The sequence below is a fragment of the Electrona antarctica genome (genome assembly GCF_951216825.1).
Source record: "Electrona antarctica genome assembly, chromosome: 5".
Lineage (NCBI taxonomy): Eukaryota > Metazoa > Chordata > Actinopteri > Myctophiformes > Myctophidae > Electrona > Electrona antarctica.
Window position 1 is genome coordinate 20940988 of NC_136810.1, and position 20861 is coordinate 20961848.

The window sequence follows — 20861 nt, forward strand, 5'->3', positions numbered from 1 at the left end:
AGAAGGTCCACAGCCACAGCAGCCCTTTGCAGGGCCTCAACCCCACCCTGCAGTACCGTGCAGTCCAGTTTCCCTTAAAGGGACGAGGGCCCCTGGGTCGCGGCCCCACCGGGCCACCAGCCCCATGGCTAATCTGGCCCTGCTCTCTGTATGCACAAGCCTACAATCAAACAAGGAAACCTTTATCAAGCAAGACCGCAAGGATTTGTTCTTTTGCTATCCCTTTTGAACACTTTTGAATGTTTGACTGTACTCTAGCTGTTGCTGTTTTTTTACATTTATGTTCAATAAACTATTACATTTATTAACTGATTTCCAATGTTTACAGACATTCAGAATCAGAATAACGAAAAACAGGCCTGTACGTACGTGTTCTGTTGTTTCATTTTAGGTTTAAAAATAAAACATGATATTTTCTTGTTTTCTCAATTTTATTAGCGGAATATCATTCTGAACTGTGGAGGGCAGTAATGGTACGCAATAGCTTCGTGAACACTCACTGCCGTCGGAAACCCCAATAGAAGAAGACTGAATAACATCCTGGTGAATGGCTGTACCGACTGACTGACGCACGTTTATGTACCGATCTGAATCTTTCTTAGTGTTTATGTTTATTTGTGAAAGGATATATTATCATCAGTATCTTCTCGTTTTCTCCTAGTGTTTGTTAATAAAACTATCGCCGGGGGAGAGAGACACGTACCGTACCGTTCCACTGTGAGAGGCTCAGCCTGTGTGGAACACATACTATTGTTTTGCATTCATAGAATCGTCTTTCTTTGGAGAGGAGGAGGAATCATGATGCAGAGCTACTCCGATTATGATTCCGACGGTTATTCGTCAAACGACGACGTGGACTATGTACCGTCAGGTGAGAATTCACTAAATACGTTTATGTGTTCCATACTTTAAATAGGAAGACTTTATCTATTTGCAGGTGGAACAATGTGGGGTCTATATAGCATCATCTATTATCATCAGTGGTCTCAAACAACCTCTTAATTGCAAGGAGACCCATTACTCTGAGAGTGTACAAATGGAATCAAATTGACCCGTAACTTTGTTTGTTTCCATGATGTGTACACTCGCATGTTACAGAACTGTAAGGGTCCATTTGGTTCCAGTTGTACGCATAGTAACACACAGACGACCTGTAAGCGTCCATTCGGTACGTCCCCTCAATGAACCCATTAGAGGGTCGAATGGACCCCACTTTGAGAACCACTGTATTTGAGATAAGAACCATTATTATGTGAGAGACTTGATATATAATGATATTGCCAAGCAGATCCTCATTCTTTGTCATCCCATGTAAATGAACATGCAACAAACTGGCACATTCTTTTCTCACCATGCTGGCTTGTGGAGGACATTGTGGGGTCAAATCAACTAATGATTCCCGCTCCTTGGTTTGATTGATTGATTGAAATATTTATTAACAGTTTGCAGAATTACAGTACATTTCAAGCACAAACTCAATACAAAGACTGTTAACTGTGAGTGGACAACCCAATTAAGCATTACACTTGTTTACAAGAGGGTCCACCTTGTTCAATTCATCAAAACATTTAGAGCCGTACAAATAGAGAATACTTCTATATATAGTCAAAGAACAGAACAGGAATTCATCATAAGGGAGGTAAAAAGGGAAAATAAACATATACAGTAAGGGGAAAAAGGGGGTGGGCGGTGGGGGGGGGGGGGGGGGGGGGATTCAGATTTTACGGAGGCCAGTTTCGAATTGCAGCCGTCCGTAGGTGCCCTTTGAGAGCAGTTTTGAAGGAGTCAAGGGATTCGCATGTCTTAATGACTGTTGGTAGGGCGTTCCACATTTTGGTGGCATAGGAGCGAGTTGAGGCCAAGTAGGAGCCTGACCAGTTTGTTTTGGGAAGTCTGGGGGGGGGGGGGACAGTGTTCCATTCACCTCCACCATCTGTTCTCTCCCCTCCAGGTAGGATTGCATCCAGCTCACTGATGTGCTATCGAAACCAATTGCTTTTAGCTTGTTAACCAGTATGGAGTGGTTCACGGTGTCAAAAGCCTTTTGGAGGTCCAGCATGACCATGCCGCAGTATTTGCCAGCATCCACCTCATGTTTGATGTGGTCGCTCAAATAGAGAAGGCATGTGTCAGTGGAGTGGGATGTTCTGAAGCCAGATTGGAACTCGTACATGAATTTGTTTGTGGCAAGATACTTTTCAACCTGTTCATAGACTATTTGGCTGCGGCTCACCGCTCCAATAGATGGGTCAAAATGCGGAGAACAAATTTCACTGCGGTAACGTGTGTGACTAATCGTACTATTTTTTTTGCCATGGACATACAAATGAAAATGACATTACCAGAAACACTGAAAATATGTAGTTCCAGGGACCTCCCACCCAGAAGCAAAGATTTGAGTTAAAAACGTTCACTGAATATATTCAAACATTTGGGACACATTTTCACGATTAAAGAAAAATAGCAGACCTACTAGCTCGTAGCTCTATGAGCTTGTAGATCTGCTATTTTTCAATAGCTAAAGTACAACATATGCTTAAACACCAAAAGGGGTTCCCGCCCAAAATGGGTTAACACAATCAGCGCGGGGATTTCTTTCAAAATAGCAGCTCTGGGTGCTGCGCAGATATGGCAGCTTTTACTCTGAAAGCCCCCTCCGTACAAAAACCGGGAGGCATAATGTTGCTTGCTTACCTCACTATGATTGCGATAAAGTCGCTGGATAATCCCTCACCGCCTCGCGTTCATATTTTGAACGAGAGGCATGTTGAAGCTCCCTAGATTAGGAGATACGAGGCATTCTTTCTGAGCCCCCCCCCATATTCCATCGGAATATTTTTCTCTCGTTTGATATCAATGAAAATGCGCTAGGACTTGTGTACACGTCCTCGCAGTCGCAATCCATTGGTTGGATTAGCTATGACGTTTCCACACGTCCTAAATGGGTTAAAAGTAAGCTTCAAACCTCCCAAAACAAACTCATTCGGCTACTTCTCGGGCCTGTGGCCCATGATGACCCACCTCTTTTCAACCCGTTTTGCTAGCCCAGGGTTGGCTCAGACTCAGAGTAGAAGTCTAGAAGACAGAGTTAAGCAATTGAAAATGGGATTGACATTCAAAATTGTAAAAGCGACTGCTCCCCCAGTGCCCTCGGTACCGTTATTTTTCATGTCATGTTTAATATGAATTGAATAAATAGGACCCGGATTATTTTGTGCTTTATCCTTTTAAGACCAAGTGTTTTGACTGTACTTCTCTGTTGCTGTTTGCATTTCTGTCTAATTAAGTATTCAATCAATCTGTCTCTGTAGACGATAACCTCAGTGAAGATGACCTGAGCCAGTGCGAGAAGGAGGACCCTCTGGATGAGAGTGACGTCGTGCCACACGGTCATGAGGGAACCACAGTGGCCACCAAGAAGAAAAAGAAGAAGGGTCAGGATATCACCATGAGGTGGGCAGAATGTCTGGAGTGGCCCTCAGCCTCCCCGGTCCATAGGGACATCCCTTTAGTCTAGTGGTTAAGATGTTGGACTTTCACGCAGGAGACCCGAGTTCGAATCACAGGCGTTACATTGGTGCTGTAGTGTCCAAGCCCTATGCTTGAACACTGTGGTTAACTGACGGCTAGGGAGGCTGTTCAGACTGAAACTGAAAGTCCAAACGTTGTCCGTTGAGTTCACGAACAAAGATATTTATTAGCCGATCTGTCACCTCAGCATACAATAAACACTTGCATAAATAATCAGGATACAGACTACAGCTCAAAGAAACACAGTTGAAAACAGTGTGCCTCTGCCAATCAGCAACACCTGCTGCTTGATTGGGGACACATTAAATACCTGCAGGCAACCTTGGCCACGCCCTGTGGTGACATCATCAATTATCTAGTATAAAACCCATAGACATCATATGGCTCTTACCATAGATATTAAGAAATAGATGCCTCATTTGCCGCTGCAGTTCATTGGAGCGACGTGTATCGCAATGAAGGCGGAAGTGCAGTGCTGAAGGCTTTTTTTTTTTTTTTAAACAAATCTTTATAACAGTCATGACAATATACCTTACAATACAAAACAAGACAAACAAACACAAACAACAAAGTTATTAACAATACAACATCAGAGCCAGGGGGGATTAGATTACTAACAGAAAACATTAAAGAGTGAACACAAAGAAACAGTTCTCCGCAGCTTTCTTATTTAGAAGTGCTGAAGGCATTTGCTGAAGGCGACTGCGTCGCTGCCCAAGTGACGTCACTCATGTGACTCCTCCATGTCTCTCGCTGTCACTCAAGTGACTACTGGCCAATCACAGCGCGTCTTTTCCGGGACTTATGTTACGCACGCGGAAGCTTGACAAGCTTCCGCCATTCTTCGCAAGGAATGTCGGGAAAATAGTGCCTTCAATGGTGACACACGCCTCAGAGCCGGAAGGGGCGTCTATGTATATATGTCTATGGCTCTTACAGGTGCCGTGACCCCGGATCGGGTTTCCCTGTGGGAGGCGGTCAATAGGGTGGGGGGTGAGGCCCTTTCTGAAACCAGTCCCTTGACTTGAAGTGCTCTCGGGAGGTTCCCTCGTCAGAAAGTGCCCCTCCAGCTGAATCAAGTTCCCTTGATTAGGGTGCTGGGTATAAAATACACTCGCCCTCCTTGTGCAGAAACAGGAAACAGACACCATTCGTTGCCATGGTTACCATGGCAACGATTACTGTTACCATCACTGTTATTTTGTTTGTACAGTTATATTGCATTGTATCGTGTATGTTTGTGACATGTGGATTTCATTAATATGGAAAAAGGAAATACAGCGTGACTGTCAAAAATGACATGTCATATACATCCATGGTGTTTATAAATCATTGTGTTAAAAGTTGTTTGTTTTGTGTGGTTTCATAACCTTCATTTATAGTTTTTTTCACGGTGGGGTAAATAAAGAGCCCTTGTGAACATCAGTTGGAGTGTTGTCTATTCTGCATCAGATGAAGATTGTTTAGGAGGAGTTTATTTATCATTTATTTGTGGTGGTACTTACATTTGTAGGTCGCGTTTTCCATGCGGACAGAGAACAGGGCTGCACAAGGCAATCGAGTCTAGATCGGCACAGACTCGCTCTTGAGGGCTTTATAAGCCACTTCCACTCAAGGCTGCTTGGTTTCGGACGACACTTAATATGGCGCAGCCTCGCGTGAACGCGCATATCGAGGGCAAGTGTGTAGAGCGAGTGGCGAGGAGCTGGTTTCAGAAAGGGGGTGAGTGTAGCAGATTGGCTCTCAGCCTCAGCCTGATGGCCTTAAAAGTCTAATACCCCCCCCCACCCAGTCCATAAGGATATCCCTTCATCTAGTGCAGGGGTTCTCAACGTTTTTGGCTGGGGACCGCCCGAAATGCTCTGGCCATGTCTCGAGACCCCCGCTCCCCTCTCAAGTGCGTGCGTGCGTGCGTGTGTGTGTGTGAACGCGAACTAGGGCTGTTTTAGCTGTTAGCTCCGCATTTAACACAATAGTGCCTGGGAAGCTGATTTCAACCAGGAGCTAGGTGTCAGCACACCTATGTAAATGAATCTTTAACTTTCTATGTGGCAGGAAACGGGTTGTCAAAATAGGTGATCTTGTCTCGCTGCCTAGGCTCCTAAACACTGGGGCCCCCCAGGGGTGTGTCCTTTCTCCACTTCTGTACTCATTATATACTAATTTCTGTCAATCTCACTTTAGTACAGTTATGATGTATAAGTTTGCTGATGACACATCTTTAGTAGGTACGGGGATGAATCTGACTACCGCAGAGCAGTAGAGGAGCTGGTGAGATGGTGTGAGAGTTACAACTTGATTCTAAACATCTCTAAAACCAAAGAGATGTTCATCGACTTTAGGAAAAAGATCTCGAGTCCCCTCCTCCCCCTCTTCATCAATGTGGAAGAGGTAGAAAGAGTCTCCTCCTTCCGGTTCCTCGGGACCACCATCCATGAATCCTTATGGGATCGCAACACCAGTCTCATAATAAGTATATCACACCAGCGTCTCTATTTCCTCGAATCGAAGCTGGAAAGAGTAGTATGTCGTGCATCAAAAACCATTGGATGTAGCCTCCCTACACTTTCCTCACTCTACTCCACCAGAATAATTAGGAAGGCCAAAAAAATCATAGCAGACAACTCCCATCCTGCACATTACCTCTTCAATCTCCTCCCATCAGGCAGGAGATATAGAAGTATCAAGAGCTCGACATTTTGCTTCAGAGATAGCACTTACCTCGTAGCCATTAGACATCTGAACTTGACTCATTAGGCACAGTTGTGCTGATGAATGTATGTATGTAGCAATATGCATATAGCACTTTAAAAAACTAAATGTAATCCCTATGCTGCTGGTTTTTGTATTGTATTGTTGTCTGAACCAAGACAAATTCCTATCAACTTGTTGACATGGCAATACATTATTGAATATTGAATCTTGTTATTAAAGATGTTTTGTGTCATGCTAATATTCGCAGAAAGAGGAAGAAAGGCGGTTTGAAACTAGAGGGAGAGGAGAAGGAATGCAATGCAGCGGAGGAGGAGGAGAAGAAGAAGAAGAAGGAGGAGGAGGAGGAGGAGGAGAGAACCACCAACGTCTCCCGGAAGGAGGAGGCCTCCTCGGGTCAGAAGAAGAAGGCCGACGACCTCTGGGCCAGTTTCCTGAGTGACGTGGGATCCAGACCCAAACCCTCGTCATGCACGCCCCCGCAGTCTTCAAGCGCACGGCAGGTACGCGGAGTTGCCCCGAAAGTAGTCGTGCAACAGTTGATTCTGATCAAGCCATACGATGAGCGGAGAGCCGTGGCTTGTTTTCCATATCGGTGAAGATTTGTCTAGCTATATAGTGTCTCTGATGTCATGGACACCTGTTTATGTATCCTGCCGCAAAAGAACAAGGAGGCGTGGCCTTTTGCGCTTAGAGGCAGGCCCACGGCCGTCTTGAGTGACAGGCTGTCAGCCAGGCAGAATAAAAGCGTGATGCGTTTTTTAACATAACAGTAGAGTTGTTCAGGCATTAACGCCAATGGAATGGATTTCTTGATTTCCTCGTATGAGAAGCATTGGTTGGAACTTGGAAGTGACATTACACAAGCTTCCGTTTTTAAAAATTTTAGTTTTAATGGCTATATTAGTACGTATTTTGAATTGAATTGTGTCCACAATTCCATGCTGTATTGATGTGGTACCATAGGGGAGAGACACAAACGTTGATCAATAATAACACTCTTGAGTGAAAGATCTATATAAGGGTCCATTTGGTTACCAACTCCATCATTTAGCTGGGGACCACCTGAGACCCAAGGACCACTTGGGTGGTTCGATTGTATTCACACCTGCAGCGAATCGAAGTTAGCGGTGCCCTTGGAAGCAAAGTGAAACCCCCGTTTTTTTGGCAAAGTAGAATGCGGTTCTTTAATGCGCAGTAGGATTCGAATGAGCCTTCACACGACCTGCCAAACGAACCGCACTTCCCGACAATACGCAACAGGATTCGTTTTAATCGCAGTATAGCATGTTGGTGTGAATGCGACCTAAGAGAGGTTTAAGTGGAGCACTTTGACGTTGTCTTTTTAAAGCCACGTTTGGTGGCTCCAGGTTTGAATGTAATAATAATAATAATATATACGATTTATATAGAGCTTTTCAAGGTACCCAATCGCTTGTTCAGCAACTACAGACTAAAGAAGACAACAAATATTGTCATGGGGGGAAAAAAAAGAGGGGTTCAGTGTCTTCTTGCTCAAGGACACTTCGACACTAACTCTGGGGGAGCCCGAGTTCGAACTGGCAACCTTGCGGTTCCCATCCAGCCACTCTATCCCCTGAGACACCGCCGCCCCGTGTTGGTATGATCTTTAGAACCCAGACTGCCAGAATCTTTAATATGAGGTGTGTTTGTCTATTTTTTCCCCCCAGGTTGACACATCTGTATCGAAGGGGTCTCTATCGTCTCCAGAGCCCACGGCCCGGTCGTCGGAACCCTCCAAAGTCACCATCACTAAGGTGTTTGATTTTGCTGGAGAGGAGGTCAGGTATGATGATGAGTCATCCCCACTTCACTTTAGTTTGAGTTTAAAAATATATATATCTCTGCTGTCCGGAGGAAACCTCATAACTCCAAAATGTTCATTTTTTCAGGAAAATGAAAAATATAAGTTTTTAAGGAAATTAATAAAACCTTATATTTTGTACACGATGCAATACTGTTTAGATATTGTTCCAGGTTCAGGTTTATTTGTCATATGTATAGATACAGTTCCAAGTTCAGGTTTATTTGTCATATGTATAAATACAATGAAAATTATTTTGTTCAATAGCACTGATTTATGAAACAACACAGACGTAAAGGGTGTTCAATAGCACTGATTTATGAAACAACACACAGACGTAAAGGGTGTTCAATAGCACTGATTTTTTGGAACAACACACATACGGTCGTAAAGGGTGTTCAATAGCACTGATTTATGAAACAACACACAGACTTAAAGGGTGTTCAATAGCACTGATTTATGAAACGACACACAGACGTAAAGGGTGTTCAATAGCACTGATTTATGGAACAACACACAGACGTAAAGGGTGTTCAATAGCACTGATTTATGAAACAACACACAGACGTAAGGGTGTTCAATAGCACTGATTTATGAAACAACACAGACGTAAAGGGTGTTCAATAGCACTGATTTATGGAACAACACACAGACGTAAAGGGTGTTCAATAGCACTGATTTATGAAACGACACACAGACGTAAAGGGTGTTCAATAGCACTGATTTATGGAAAAGAAACCCTCAAAAATGGAGTTATGAGGTTTCCTCTGGACAGCAACAATATATGTATGCATCTAGAGTGGCTCAGGGCCTCAGCCTGATGGCCTCAGAGGTCTAATATCTCCCCCGGTCCATAGGGATATCCCTTTGGTCTAGTGGTTAAGATATTGGGCTTCACGCGGTAGACCCGAGTTCGAATGACAGAAATAATGGAGTTTGTCTGTCTAGTCTCTAGTAGATCAAGATAGATCAATAACAAGCAGAGAAATAATGGAGTTTGTCTGTCTAGTCTCTAGTACAGCGGTTCTCAACCCGTCGGTCGCGACCCCTCGGGGGGGGGGTCGCCAAATTATTTTGGGGGGTCCCCAAATTATTTTCAAAAAGAAGAAAAAAAGATTTTTATTTTTATTTATTTTTTAAACTGAATGGCTGGAAAGTGGAAATGAAGAGTTTACATATAGTACACATAGTACATGCATACACCTTCCATAATGATTATATCTGGTTTCAGTATTTATGGTGTATTGTCTATTATTAAGGTTATTGTAGCAGTCAATTTATATTGGGGGTCGGGAGGGGGCGGGGCGGGGGTCCCGAGACATTGCCAAAGCATTTCTGGGGGTCCCCGGCCAAAAACATTGAGAACCCCTGCTCTAGTAGATCAAGATAGATCAATAACAAGCAGAGAAATAATGGAGTTTGTCTGTCTAGTCTCTAGTAGATCAAGATAGATCAATAACAAGCAGAGAAATAATGGAGTTTGTCTGTCTTTCTAGTCTCTAGTAGATCAAGATAGATCAATAACAAGCAGAGAAATAATGGAGTTTGTCTGTCTAGTTAGATCAACACACACACACGATATTTAATATCACCATAGTTCACTTTGGTAACGAGAGAAAGTGGAGAATAGTAAGTTTACCGTTTAATGTGACAGTGCCTTTAGCTATCCCAAACATCACCACAAGATGGCACAAAAGATCCACAAATGAATCTTCTGTCAGCATCAGCATTTAGATTATTAGTATAAGTGTTCTATGGCTGAGAGACTCTTGAGCTTTTTTTGAAGGTGTTCCAATTTCTTTTCTTAAAGTCAGGTATGTCAGGTACCTGAAATTAAAGTCAGGTATGTTTGATTAGGATGAATTTGCCTTGGTGACCGTGATACATTGCAAATATATACAGGTGTGTGTATATATATAATTATTTATTTATGTTATGTTACCAAAAATCTGAAATGAAAAGTAAAGTTCAGTTCAGAAATGCTTTCTTTGTATTATGTACTGTATACAGGTAGTAATAAGAGGGTGTGTGTGTGTGTGTGTGTGTGTGTGTGTGTGTGTGTGTGTGTGTGTGTGTGTGTGTGGGGGGGGGGGGGGGGGGTTGTAATACATAGATTAATTAAAAAATAATAATAATCTGACGTGCACGCGATGTGCACATGGATGCGCCCACGGTTCTTTATTCTTTCAATTGTCCAAATATCTCTGGCAACTGCACTGCGTTTCTGTTTAACAGGTGGGGCAGATTGGGTGATTGGCTGAAAAACCTCATGTTTCTATATCAGTGGTTCTCAATATTTCATGTCAAGGACCCCACAAATGATATGTAATATGCCGCCGACCCCCATCTGAAAACATGTTGTTCCAGGGACCCTCCAGAAGCAAAGATTTTAGGTTTAAAACTAAAACTCTGAAAGAATATATATTCAAAGATTTGAGGCACATTTTCACGATTTTTCAAAAATAGCAGACCTACAAGCTCGTAGCGCGCCACTCGGTGGCGTGCTACGAGCTTGTAGATCTGCTATTTTTCAATAGCTAAAGAATAACATAATGCTTAAAACACAAATGGGTTAATACATTCTCAGTCATCTCAAGTCTCATATAGTTATGCAGTTGCACCCTTATATATAAAACCGATTTCAACACTGATGACGTGTCCAAGTTTGTGCATCAGTAGATGTTTTGTTTATTGACAAGACACCAAGACGTTTAGTTCAGGGTAGGGCTTTCACTTTGCCCTGGTTTGAAAAGACAAGTGAACTGAATTTGTTTGGTGACTAGTCGACTTAAGCAATATTACACGAGAGGGTGTGGTTTAACTTGATTATTGCTACGAGAGTGATGCGGTCGGGAACGAGACGTAGTCGAATTCCGCAAGCATCACTGAAGTGGCAATAATCACGTTAAACCACACCCTTGAGTGTAATATTGCAATAGGCCTATCTCACAGCCATTAAATGGTGCAGAGAAAGCAGGTAGGGATGTAGCTCTGGTCCATGAGTAAGGCTATGGACCAGAGCTACATCCCTACCTGCTTTCTCTGCACCATTTAAGGCCATTTCCAAATGTTAAAATGTAAAAGACCAATATTATTATGAAGAAAACAAGATGGTAAGACAGCTAAAACAAATAGAATGAAGTTTACCATCAGAAAAAGCGTTGTTTATGGCTTCTGAATGTAGGTATTTTAACATGTAATGTCTATGGAGTGACGTCACGTCAACACCATTAGCTCAGAAAAGGGGGTGGGGAAGGGCTGTGAGATAGGCCTATTGTACAACAGTTACCCTTAAAACTAAGAAAATCGCTGAAAAAAACATGTTTTTTTTAATGACAGATGTAGTCACTACGACCACAAATGTCCCAAAAAACTAGCTAGCCTAGCCACCGAGTTTGCTAGCGCTCTGGGAGAACAGCAGCTGAATTCTTTGTTTTGATTAGGTGGTGAATGGTGCTGGTTTAATCCACGGCTAGAAGGCTGTTTCAACCAATCGGATTGCTTCCTCGAAACGACATGTGGTACAATAGTTGTTTAACTAGGCCTACCTATTATGTAATTCTTTTTTTATAGTTGTATTGTTAAAAACTGTACATTGGTAACTATGACTGTAATCTATCTGTGACTAAATTTGACTGAGGGACTGCCATTGGATTTTTTTGAATTTTCGTTTTTTCACGTCATATGAAAGCAGGGAATCATAGCTTCAAATTGACATATTGGTTGTTCAGTTTGACCCACCAGTTTTGGAGATATGGCTTATAGAGTAATGTCTTGCAGAAAAATGCGAGTTGAGAAAACCGGCTTGAAAGGTTCACTGCTGTGGTCTCTAACATTACACCTAGCTACATGTTTGGGCATTTATTTCATATTTACATGTCGATTTCAGCTCTGACACTTATTTCAGACATGCTCTAGTATGTGAAGAGTCTGCCTGTGCTATTAACTCATTTGGGAAAAAAAAGAAAAACAAAGTTTTTCTCCTCTGGTGAAAAGCGGTAATTTGTGCGATGGCAGTCTCTCAGTCAAATCTGGTCACATCTGATCTTGAGGCCTACAACTAGTCTTATCAACTAGTCAACTAGTACCAACAAGGTTGACTAGTGGATTTACTAGTCGACTAGTTGAATAGTCGACTAGTTGCTTAAAGCCCTAGTTCCGGGTAGAAAACAGTATTTAAATGAGATCCACCAGCAGTACCAACCACCAGGACCAACATCACATTCATGAAATCCTTTTTCATTCTTTACTTTCTTTTCATTCCTTACTATTGGGTTTTTAATTGAGGTGAATGTTTCCAAGATGAGACGACAGTAAGGATACGATGTAGGTTCTAATCTGGAAAGGTATTCCTTTTAACCCATTTAGGCCTGACATCGAAATTTAAAAAAAAAGTCTTCTAAATCCTGACAGTTTTCTGAAAAACCTATGTTTCTATGTCAGTGGTGCTCAACCTTTTTCATGCCAAGGACCCCCAGGATTATCTGAATTTGGCCACGGACCCCCCCATCTGAAAATATGTTGTTCCAGGGACACCCCCCCCCCCCCCCCCCCCCAGAAGCAAAGACTTGAGTTAAAAAACATTCACTCTGAAAGAATATATATTCCAAATTGGCGCCACATTTTCATTAAAAATAAATAAATAGCAGATCTACAAGCTAAAGGCGTTCCCGTCCAGAATGGGTTAAAAGGAGAATGACATGATACACCATACGGGACAGTACTATATAGCTCTAGCTCCGTGACGGAAACCGCAGGCAATTATCGCAACGCGTGATTAACATCTTCCAAATGAGCGCCTCTCGCTCTCTCTCTCTCTCTCTCTCTCTCTCTCCCTCTCTCTCTCTCTCTCTCTCTCTCTCTCGTTCAGCCCAGTTTGGGTGTTCAGGCTGTCTGTCGACCGTCCTTTCCTATATTGGAATTCAGTGTAATTATCACAGCATATGATTAACATGTAGGCCTACTACTGTATCACACAGGAAAAGCTCATCACCGCGACTCGGGCGGCCATGATGGAGGCTTGTCGTAACAAGCTGTAATCTGTGTGGTGGTGTCACACCCATATGTTTACGTTCAGTTAAGGCAGGGGTTCTCAACCCGTGGGTCGTGACCCCTCAGGGGGGTCGCCAAATTATTTTGGGGGGTCCCCAAATGATTACTATTTATTTTTTTTGCAACTGAATGGCTGGAAAGTGGAAATGAAGAGTTTACATATAGTACACATAGTATACATGCATAGTACCTTCCCTAATGATTCTATCTGGTTTCAGTATTTATTTATGGTGCATTGTCTCTATTATTAAGGTTATTGTAGCAGTCAATTTATATTGGGGGTTGGGAGGGTGGCGGGTCGGGGGGCCCGACTCCCGAGACATTGCCAAAGCATTTCCGGGGGTCCCCGGCCAAAAACGCTGAGAACCCCTGAGTTACACATATCGCTACAGTATCTCCTCCCAGGACTCATTTCATTCCTATTCATCATTACTCGTTTCATCCTGTGTGTGTGTGTGTGTGTGTGTGGGGACTTGTCAGGGGAACATGATTCCATTTTAAATGTATTTAACCCATTTTGAGGCGCGCTACGAGCTTGTAGGTCTGCTATTTTTTGAGAAATCGTGAAAATGTGGCGCAAATCTTTTGAATATATATTCTTTCAGAGCGAACGTTTTTAACTCATCTTTGCTTCTAGGGGGCATCCCTGGAACAACATATTTTCAGATGGGGGTCGGCGGCCAAATACATATATTTTTTTGGGGGTCCTTGACATGAAATATTGAGCACCGCTGATACAGAAACGGGTATTTCAGAAAACCGTCAGGATTTAGAAGAAATTTTTTAAATTTCGACGTCAGGCCTAAATGGGTTCATTTAAATTTGTAGTCATTTTTTGTTTTAAAACTAAACTTAAGTTAGTGATCAGCGTCCTCCATGTAAACATTTCTGATGTAGCTATATTCACCCAAAATGTTACGTTTTTGACTGTCGAATAAACGAATTAAAGCCATTTCTAAATTTCTGTTTACATTTAGATAAGCTGTGCTGAAATGAGCCAACGTTGTATATAATATATATATATCCCCCCACATCCCCCCCCAAATTAATAAATACATAAATAAATACAATCTACAAATTCATGGCAGTCTCTACTCTCCACCAACTGTTGCATGGGAGTCATTTATCGTTAATGCACGGAGCCATGTATCTGACTCCGGCAGCAGCAGAATACATGATTAGCATACATGCACATACAATACAATACGTTGGCAGCAAGCAGCGTTGTTTTTGCCAGCACATTTTAGTTTTAGTCATTAGTCTCTCGAATAGTTTTCACTTTGTTTTAGTCACATTTTAGTCACCCTACAGTTGATTTAGTCGACTAAAATGTATTTTGGCGGGCATTGATGCCGTCCTAATGACTGATTTTACACTTGCTGAAAATAGCCGATCTACAAGCTCACAATGCGTCGCAGCGCGACGTGTTGTGTGCTTGTAGATCTGCTATTTTCAGTTTCAGATCTGCTATTTCAGATCTGCTATTTTCAGTTTCAGTTCAGCTATTTACACTTTCAACCAAGTGTAAAATTACTTATACTGGATCTCTTGTCCACTAGACCCCCTTCCTAGCATTTTAGTCTAGTTTTTATCTGCTGACAAAATTGTCAATACATTTCGTCTTTGTTTTAGTCATCATAGCTTAGTTTTCATTTGGTTTCCATTTAGTTTTCGTCAGTGAAAGAAAAGGGAGTCGAAGAACATTTTTCGTCGTTGGTTTTAGTCGACAAAAACAACACTGGCAGCAAGCCTCTCCACTGTATGTATGTGTCCCTGATGAATGGATGGATGCCAGTGGAGGAGGAGGAGGAGAGTCCCAGTGTGTGTGTGTGTGTGTGTGTGTGTGTGTGTGTGTGTGTGTGTGTGTGTGTGATGGGTAATGTGGACGTTCCCAGAGGATGCAGCGGTTACTCCTGATATAGCCCGGGCTGCCTCGTGGGAGAGAGACGCCTAACCCAAATGCAGGCACTGTGTGTGTGTGGGGGGGGGGGGGGGGGGGGGATGCACTCTCTGGATGCACACTCTGTGCACACAAAATGGAGACATGGTTTCTGAGAACATTCAGAATGATTCAAGTTTTTATCACTTTAACAGAAGCAGACTTGAATTCCCAAGGCACCTAACAGTAGCCCAGTAATTCAAAAAAATAATACTTATTGTCTCCACCAGGCCGAAGGCATGGGGAGAGAGTATGTTTTGCACTCCGTCCGTGTGTGTGTGTCCGTCCGTCCTTCCGTCCGTCTGTGAACAGCTAATCTCTGCTCAAGTCGGATCTGTCCGATATTTCATATTCCATCCTAATTGTCTATAATTGGCTTTCACAGTTTGCAAGATTGCCCCGTTTTGAACAAAAGCCTCAAATCATGAACGCAGCATGCAATTTACGTGAAATCTTTCACACATTTTCTTCCTAGGCTGAGGAATATATCCCACCCTTTTCACATTGGCCTGTTATAGCGCCACCAACAGGTTGATTTTTGCAAAACACATTTTTGGAACAAAATGCCTCAAGTCATCCAATTGCCATCAAAGGCAAACATGTTTATATTACTCTTAAACATTTTGCCAAACATCTCACACAGTCCTATTCTCCTGGTGGAGACCTGTGCCCAGAAGGGCACTTTTTCTAGTTTTCTATCAATTACTCTCCCCATGAAACCTTGAATTAATGGATTTTTTAAATAATTTGACCAGGGGTAGAGTAGTCGGTATCTTTATGTAAATGCACCATTTACATTTTACTGACCGGTGATGGAGAGGGAAAAAAAGCATGTGTGTAGTTTGTGCTTGTAGATAGATACGTAGGCTTGTAGTGTGTTATGAGCAAGATGGTGTCCCTGCTCATCTCAGTGACCGCACCATGAGAAGAAGACATCCGCCGATGTGTACTATCTGCATCACAACAACCTTAGTGTGCGTGTGTGTGTGCGCGTGCATGTGCGTGTGTGGGCAGAGTAGTCCACAGAGGCCACATGACCCTGTTATTACTTTACTGAGAGGGGGGAAAACAACAAGGCTGTAAATCTCATCTGATAACGACAGTGAGATGAGTTTTTGGGCATGAAATGCCCAAAAACATTTATTTGGACAAGGAAATCTAAGCTAAGATGTAGCGTTGTTTTAGCAGGATGCAACATCAAGTGTGACTCATTTTTTTGTTGTTGCAAAGAGCATGTAAAATGAGCCTTGTATATCTCCTTTTTAAATTCAAAATACACATCAAATAGTTAATCAGCATGTTTAACATGTCATTACAATACACGTACATTTATCTGAACGCTGACCTTTTCAACCAAACAAATTCAGTTCACTTGGTCTTTTCAAACCATGGCAGAAGAAAGAAAGGATATATCATATCACTGGTTAAATATGGTGACCTTTTAGCGCACCAAATTGGAGAAATCTCACTTCAAAATCACCTGCACAACTCGATTTACTAATCATTAAAAAAAGGGGGGAAAAAGTCAAATGAAACATGATTTAACCCATTTAGACCTGACGTTGAAATTTAAAAAATGTCTTCTAAATTCTGACAGTTTTCTGAAATACCTCATGTTTCTGTATCAGTGGTGCTCAATATTTCATGTCAAGGACCCCAAAAATGATATGTAATCGGCCCCCATCTGTAAATATGTTATTCCAGGCACCCCTCAGAAGCAAAAATTTGAGTTAAAAACGTTCGCTCTGAAAGAATATATATTCAAACATTTGGGCCACATTTTCCTGATTTTTCAAAAATACCAGACCTACAAGCTCTTGGCGCGGCACTCGGTGCTGCGCTATGAGATCTGCTATTTTTCAACAGCTAAAGCATAACATAATGCTTAAAACACCAAAAGGGGTTCCTGCCCAGAATGGGTTAATACAGTATGTATAGATTTATGTGTAGGCCATCTTGCTGTGACAACTAATGTAACGTAGTCACATTCTCATCTCAGCTCCGTTTTGGAACCTCTATATCTATGCTACTACGCTTTAGCTTCGAGATGAGGTTCCGTCACCATGATATCCCTGCGCAGGTCGAGCTGGGTCGAGCCCGTCCACACAAACAGTGGCGAAAACACTATCAACACTGTACTCTTTTCAAAAACAGTATCAGAACCGAGATACAGTTTGATAAACTTAAGGCCGGCTCTTAACATTTTTAGTCCGGCGTCAAACAATCGCTTACGAAGCGGCTGTTTGTCAGCCAGTGCCATGTTTTTCCCAGTGCAATCTTACAGAAGCAGTACTGCGCATGCGAACAGGGGTTGACTGGACTACATTTTTATTTAAAGCCTGATTTAAGCACAGTGGCGTTCACATACATTTAGAGGGGCAGGTGCTCAAGTGAAAAAAGGCACATTGTGCAGCGCGTGGAACTAGTGGCCGGTTGCCTTAACCCAATTTCCGCCAGCATTCATTAATCCCTCGATAGCGTATTGCCAATTGTGCGTAACACTTACTTTGAAGAGCCAAATATCCGTAACCGGATGTTACAGTGACAAACTGCTGTGTGTGGTGTCATGACCGGTTGTTGTTCTCTCGGTCGGTCGTGGAAAAACCAGACCGCGAGTATCACAGCGCCTGCTACAGGTCGTTGCAAACGTTTGTCTGGGCCAGAAACTGCCCCTCAATGTCGTTTCTGAGATACAGGGCTTTCGATGCAGGGCTTAGAATGGAAGTGGATGCGCGCACATTTTCAAAATGGCCGCGGCCACTGTCCTCCTTGATGTTGATGGTGCATTCATAAAGTGCTTTTATCCAGGGCGCTTTACATAGATAGTGTTGCATTCACCCATTCACACACACATTCATACACCTTTATATAGACCGTGCATTACATTCACCCATTCACCCACACACATCCACACACCGATGGCGGGGGAAACCATGCAAGGCACCAACCTGCACATCGGGAGCAAGATGACTTGCTCAAGGACACTTCGACACTTAACTCTGGGGGGGCCACTCTACCCCTGATCCACTGCTGCCCCAATGGTTCCTCTAGTCTAGAGTCACTGTGGAACCATTAGCACACATGTCTGTGTGTTCAAAACGGAATGGTGGAAGTCTTCTTTTTTTAACCCATTTTGGTGTTTTAAGCATTGCTTTAGCTGTTGAAAAATAGCAGATCTACAAGCTCATACGAGCTTGTAGGACTGCTATTTTTGAAAAGTCGTGAAAATGTGGCGCACATCTTTGAATATATATTTCAGAGCGAACAAAATATTGGCTTCTGGGGGGTCCCTGGAACAACATATTTTGAGATGGGGGTCCGTGGTAGCCTGGTGAAACCACTCCCCCTGCTGGACAACATTTGCATTCTGCCAGCAGGGAGAGTGGGAACTCTCATCTAGAGATGATGTACTCCGGTCCAATTCTGGCCGGAGCGATATGCGGCTGTATGAGGCCGCTAGAGGCGGGATCAACGCGAGACTGATGACATATTGAAGCGCTGCCACAGCGCAAATGTAAACACAACCTAACAAGACTACAACTCGAAATTATTATGGAGATATCAAATGTTTGTCCCGCTGCTTCCGGGTTCATTGTTTCTGCTTGAGAGAGCCCAGATGCAGGCAGGAGGAGGGAACTTGTGAACTCAATACTGTCGCAATCTGGCGAAGTCAGGTTAGGTCCGTGTCCCAATAGAGATAATTCTGGGGGTCCTTGACATTAAAAAGGTTGAGCACCACTGACATAGAAACATGGGGATTTTCAGAAAAAAATTAGGATTTAGAAGCCTTTTTTTGAATCGACCTCAGTCCAAAATGGGTTAATTGGAATAATTTTTCTGTGATATGGATCTCCCTCGGGTCTGAAACAAAGATTGGTGAATAGAATATTATGTACTCTACTGTGTGTATATATACATGTATTCTCCATACCATCTACTGTGTGTATATATACATGTATTCTCCATACCATCTACTGTGTGTATATATACATGTATTCTCCATACCATCCTGCCCTTTCTTTTTATTTGGTGTTCTTCACCAGTGTTGTTTTTGGCAGCAAATTTTGATTTTAGTTTTAGTCATAGTGACTATGACTAAAACTAAATGAAAACTATTCAAGAGACTATTAGTCTCTTGAATAGTTTTCATTTAGTTTTAGTCACCTGGAATGTCTTAGTGTTAGTCTAGTTTTAGTTGACTAAATATCATAGGATTTTAGTCGACTAAATAGGTAGTCGACGAACATTTTTCGTCATAGTTTTAGTCGACGAAAACAACACTGTTCTTCACAATGCCTTTTCTTCCTTCCTCTCTGTGTGTCAGGGTCACTAAGGAGGTGTCGGCCGACTCCAGAGAGGCTAAGACTTACCTGAAGAGCCAGAGTACGGAGCCGGGGGAGGACCAGGACAGACCACCAGCGCCCGACAAACCGCTACTACCCGGTCCCAGGTACGCACGCACGCACGCACGCACCCAAGCACCCACCCACCCACTTGCTGTGTGTATCAAGTACACACAGCAAGTAGTAGTATAACGTAAGACTCTTATCGCACGATAAAAAAAAAATATCGCCATATATAGCAGGGATGTTGAAAAAAGTCGATGCTCACCGTGACTCAAAAACTTATGAGTCGAAAAATCGTTTTTATTTTTATTTTATTTTTTTTGTAATGGCTTATTAAAAAACATTATAAACGTTGCTGTTTCAAATGTTTTCCAAATGGGAGAGGTACGTGTACATGTGTCTGTGTGACACTGCTGTGCTGCGCCTGTCAGCGCCGCTCGTCACATCATGCATGCCCTGCAGTTGTTGTGGTACTTTGAGCAGAGCCAATGGCTGCAGCTCTGAGCTTCCCAGACCCCAGGTTCACATCTCATTGGTCACACTCACAGACAGTGTTGCCTGCCATTTTATTATAAGCGACTTTGGGATTGTTTTTCTGTAAAGTTGTTTGTAAAAAATTGTAGTTGCAGCCTGCAACTACAACTTGCAGGTTGCATTTTTTGGGGGGCTTGTTTTTAAAAGTGTAGTTGTTTATTTGGGCTTAGCCTTGTTTCTAAAGTGTAGTTGCTTATTTGGGCTTCATATTGTTGTTTAAACCAGTGATTCCCACACATTTTCATGTCAAGGACCTTCAGATTAATGTATTTGTCCAACTACAACCTAGATCTAGACATATTTTGTACCAGGAACCCCCATACAAGATTTGTGTTGTTGCTAAAATGTTTCAAAGAATATTCCATATTTTATAAAATATAATAATAATAATAATGATAATAATATAATTCCATGATTGTTTTGAAAACAGCAGATCAACGCAACGCGTTGTGAGCTTGTAGATCGGCTATTTTCAAATAGCCCATTAGTCGCTTCTTTTTGGCTTGTTTTCATAAACCTGAATGCTTATTTCTATCACAAATTGGCAACTCTCACACATGCCGTAAAATAAACTGACAGCCACAGGTCTGCTCTGTTCTGAGCGGTGAGCGCTCTTCTCTTCTCGTTGTGAAGAAAGCAGGACAGAGTTGTCAAATAAATCTCGCCGTCATTCATACTGTATTTATACCCGACATTAAAATACGGAACAACGTGAGTCCCGTATCAGTTCATTACGGGACTCTTGACAGGCTGCAGACACTTGAGAGTTGGGACTAGCCGATAGCACCGCTGCTCCTTCAGTGTCGTTGTTTACAAAATAAGGTTTTTTATTTTTTATTATTGGGCATTTGGGCTTTGATCATTGATGCAAATTCTATACATATGGATGCAGCTGCAGAAGTTGTGTTGCTTAAAGGAATGC

The 20861-nt window shown here is 42.5% G+C and overlaps 1 protein-coding gene across 1 annotated transcript; it reads left to right on the forward strand.

Annotated features, from left to right (window-relative positions):
* Positions 1-476: 476 nt before the first annotated feature.
* On the forward strand, positions 477-19909 carry cfdp1 (craniofacial development protein 1; the record flags this gene model as incomplete). Its single annotated transcript, XM_079502232.1, has 6 exons — positions 477-871; positions 3312-3453; positions 6494-6746; positions 7935-8050; positions 19384-19509; positions 19837-19909. The coding sequence occupies exons 1-6, from the start codon at positions 799-801 to the stop codon at positions 19907-19909; spliced, it is 783 nt and encodes a 260-aa protein (XP_079358358.1). The 5' UTR covers positions 477-798.
* Between the last annotated feature and the right edge of the window lie 952 nt (positions 19910-20861).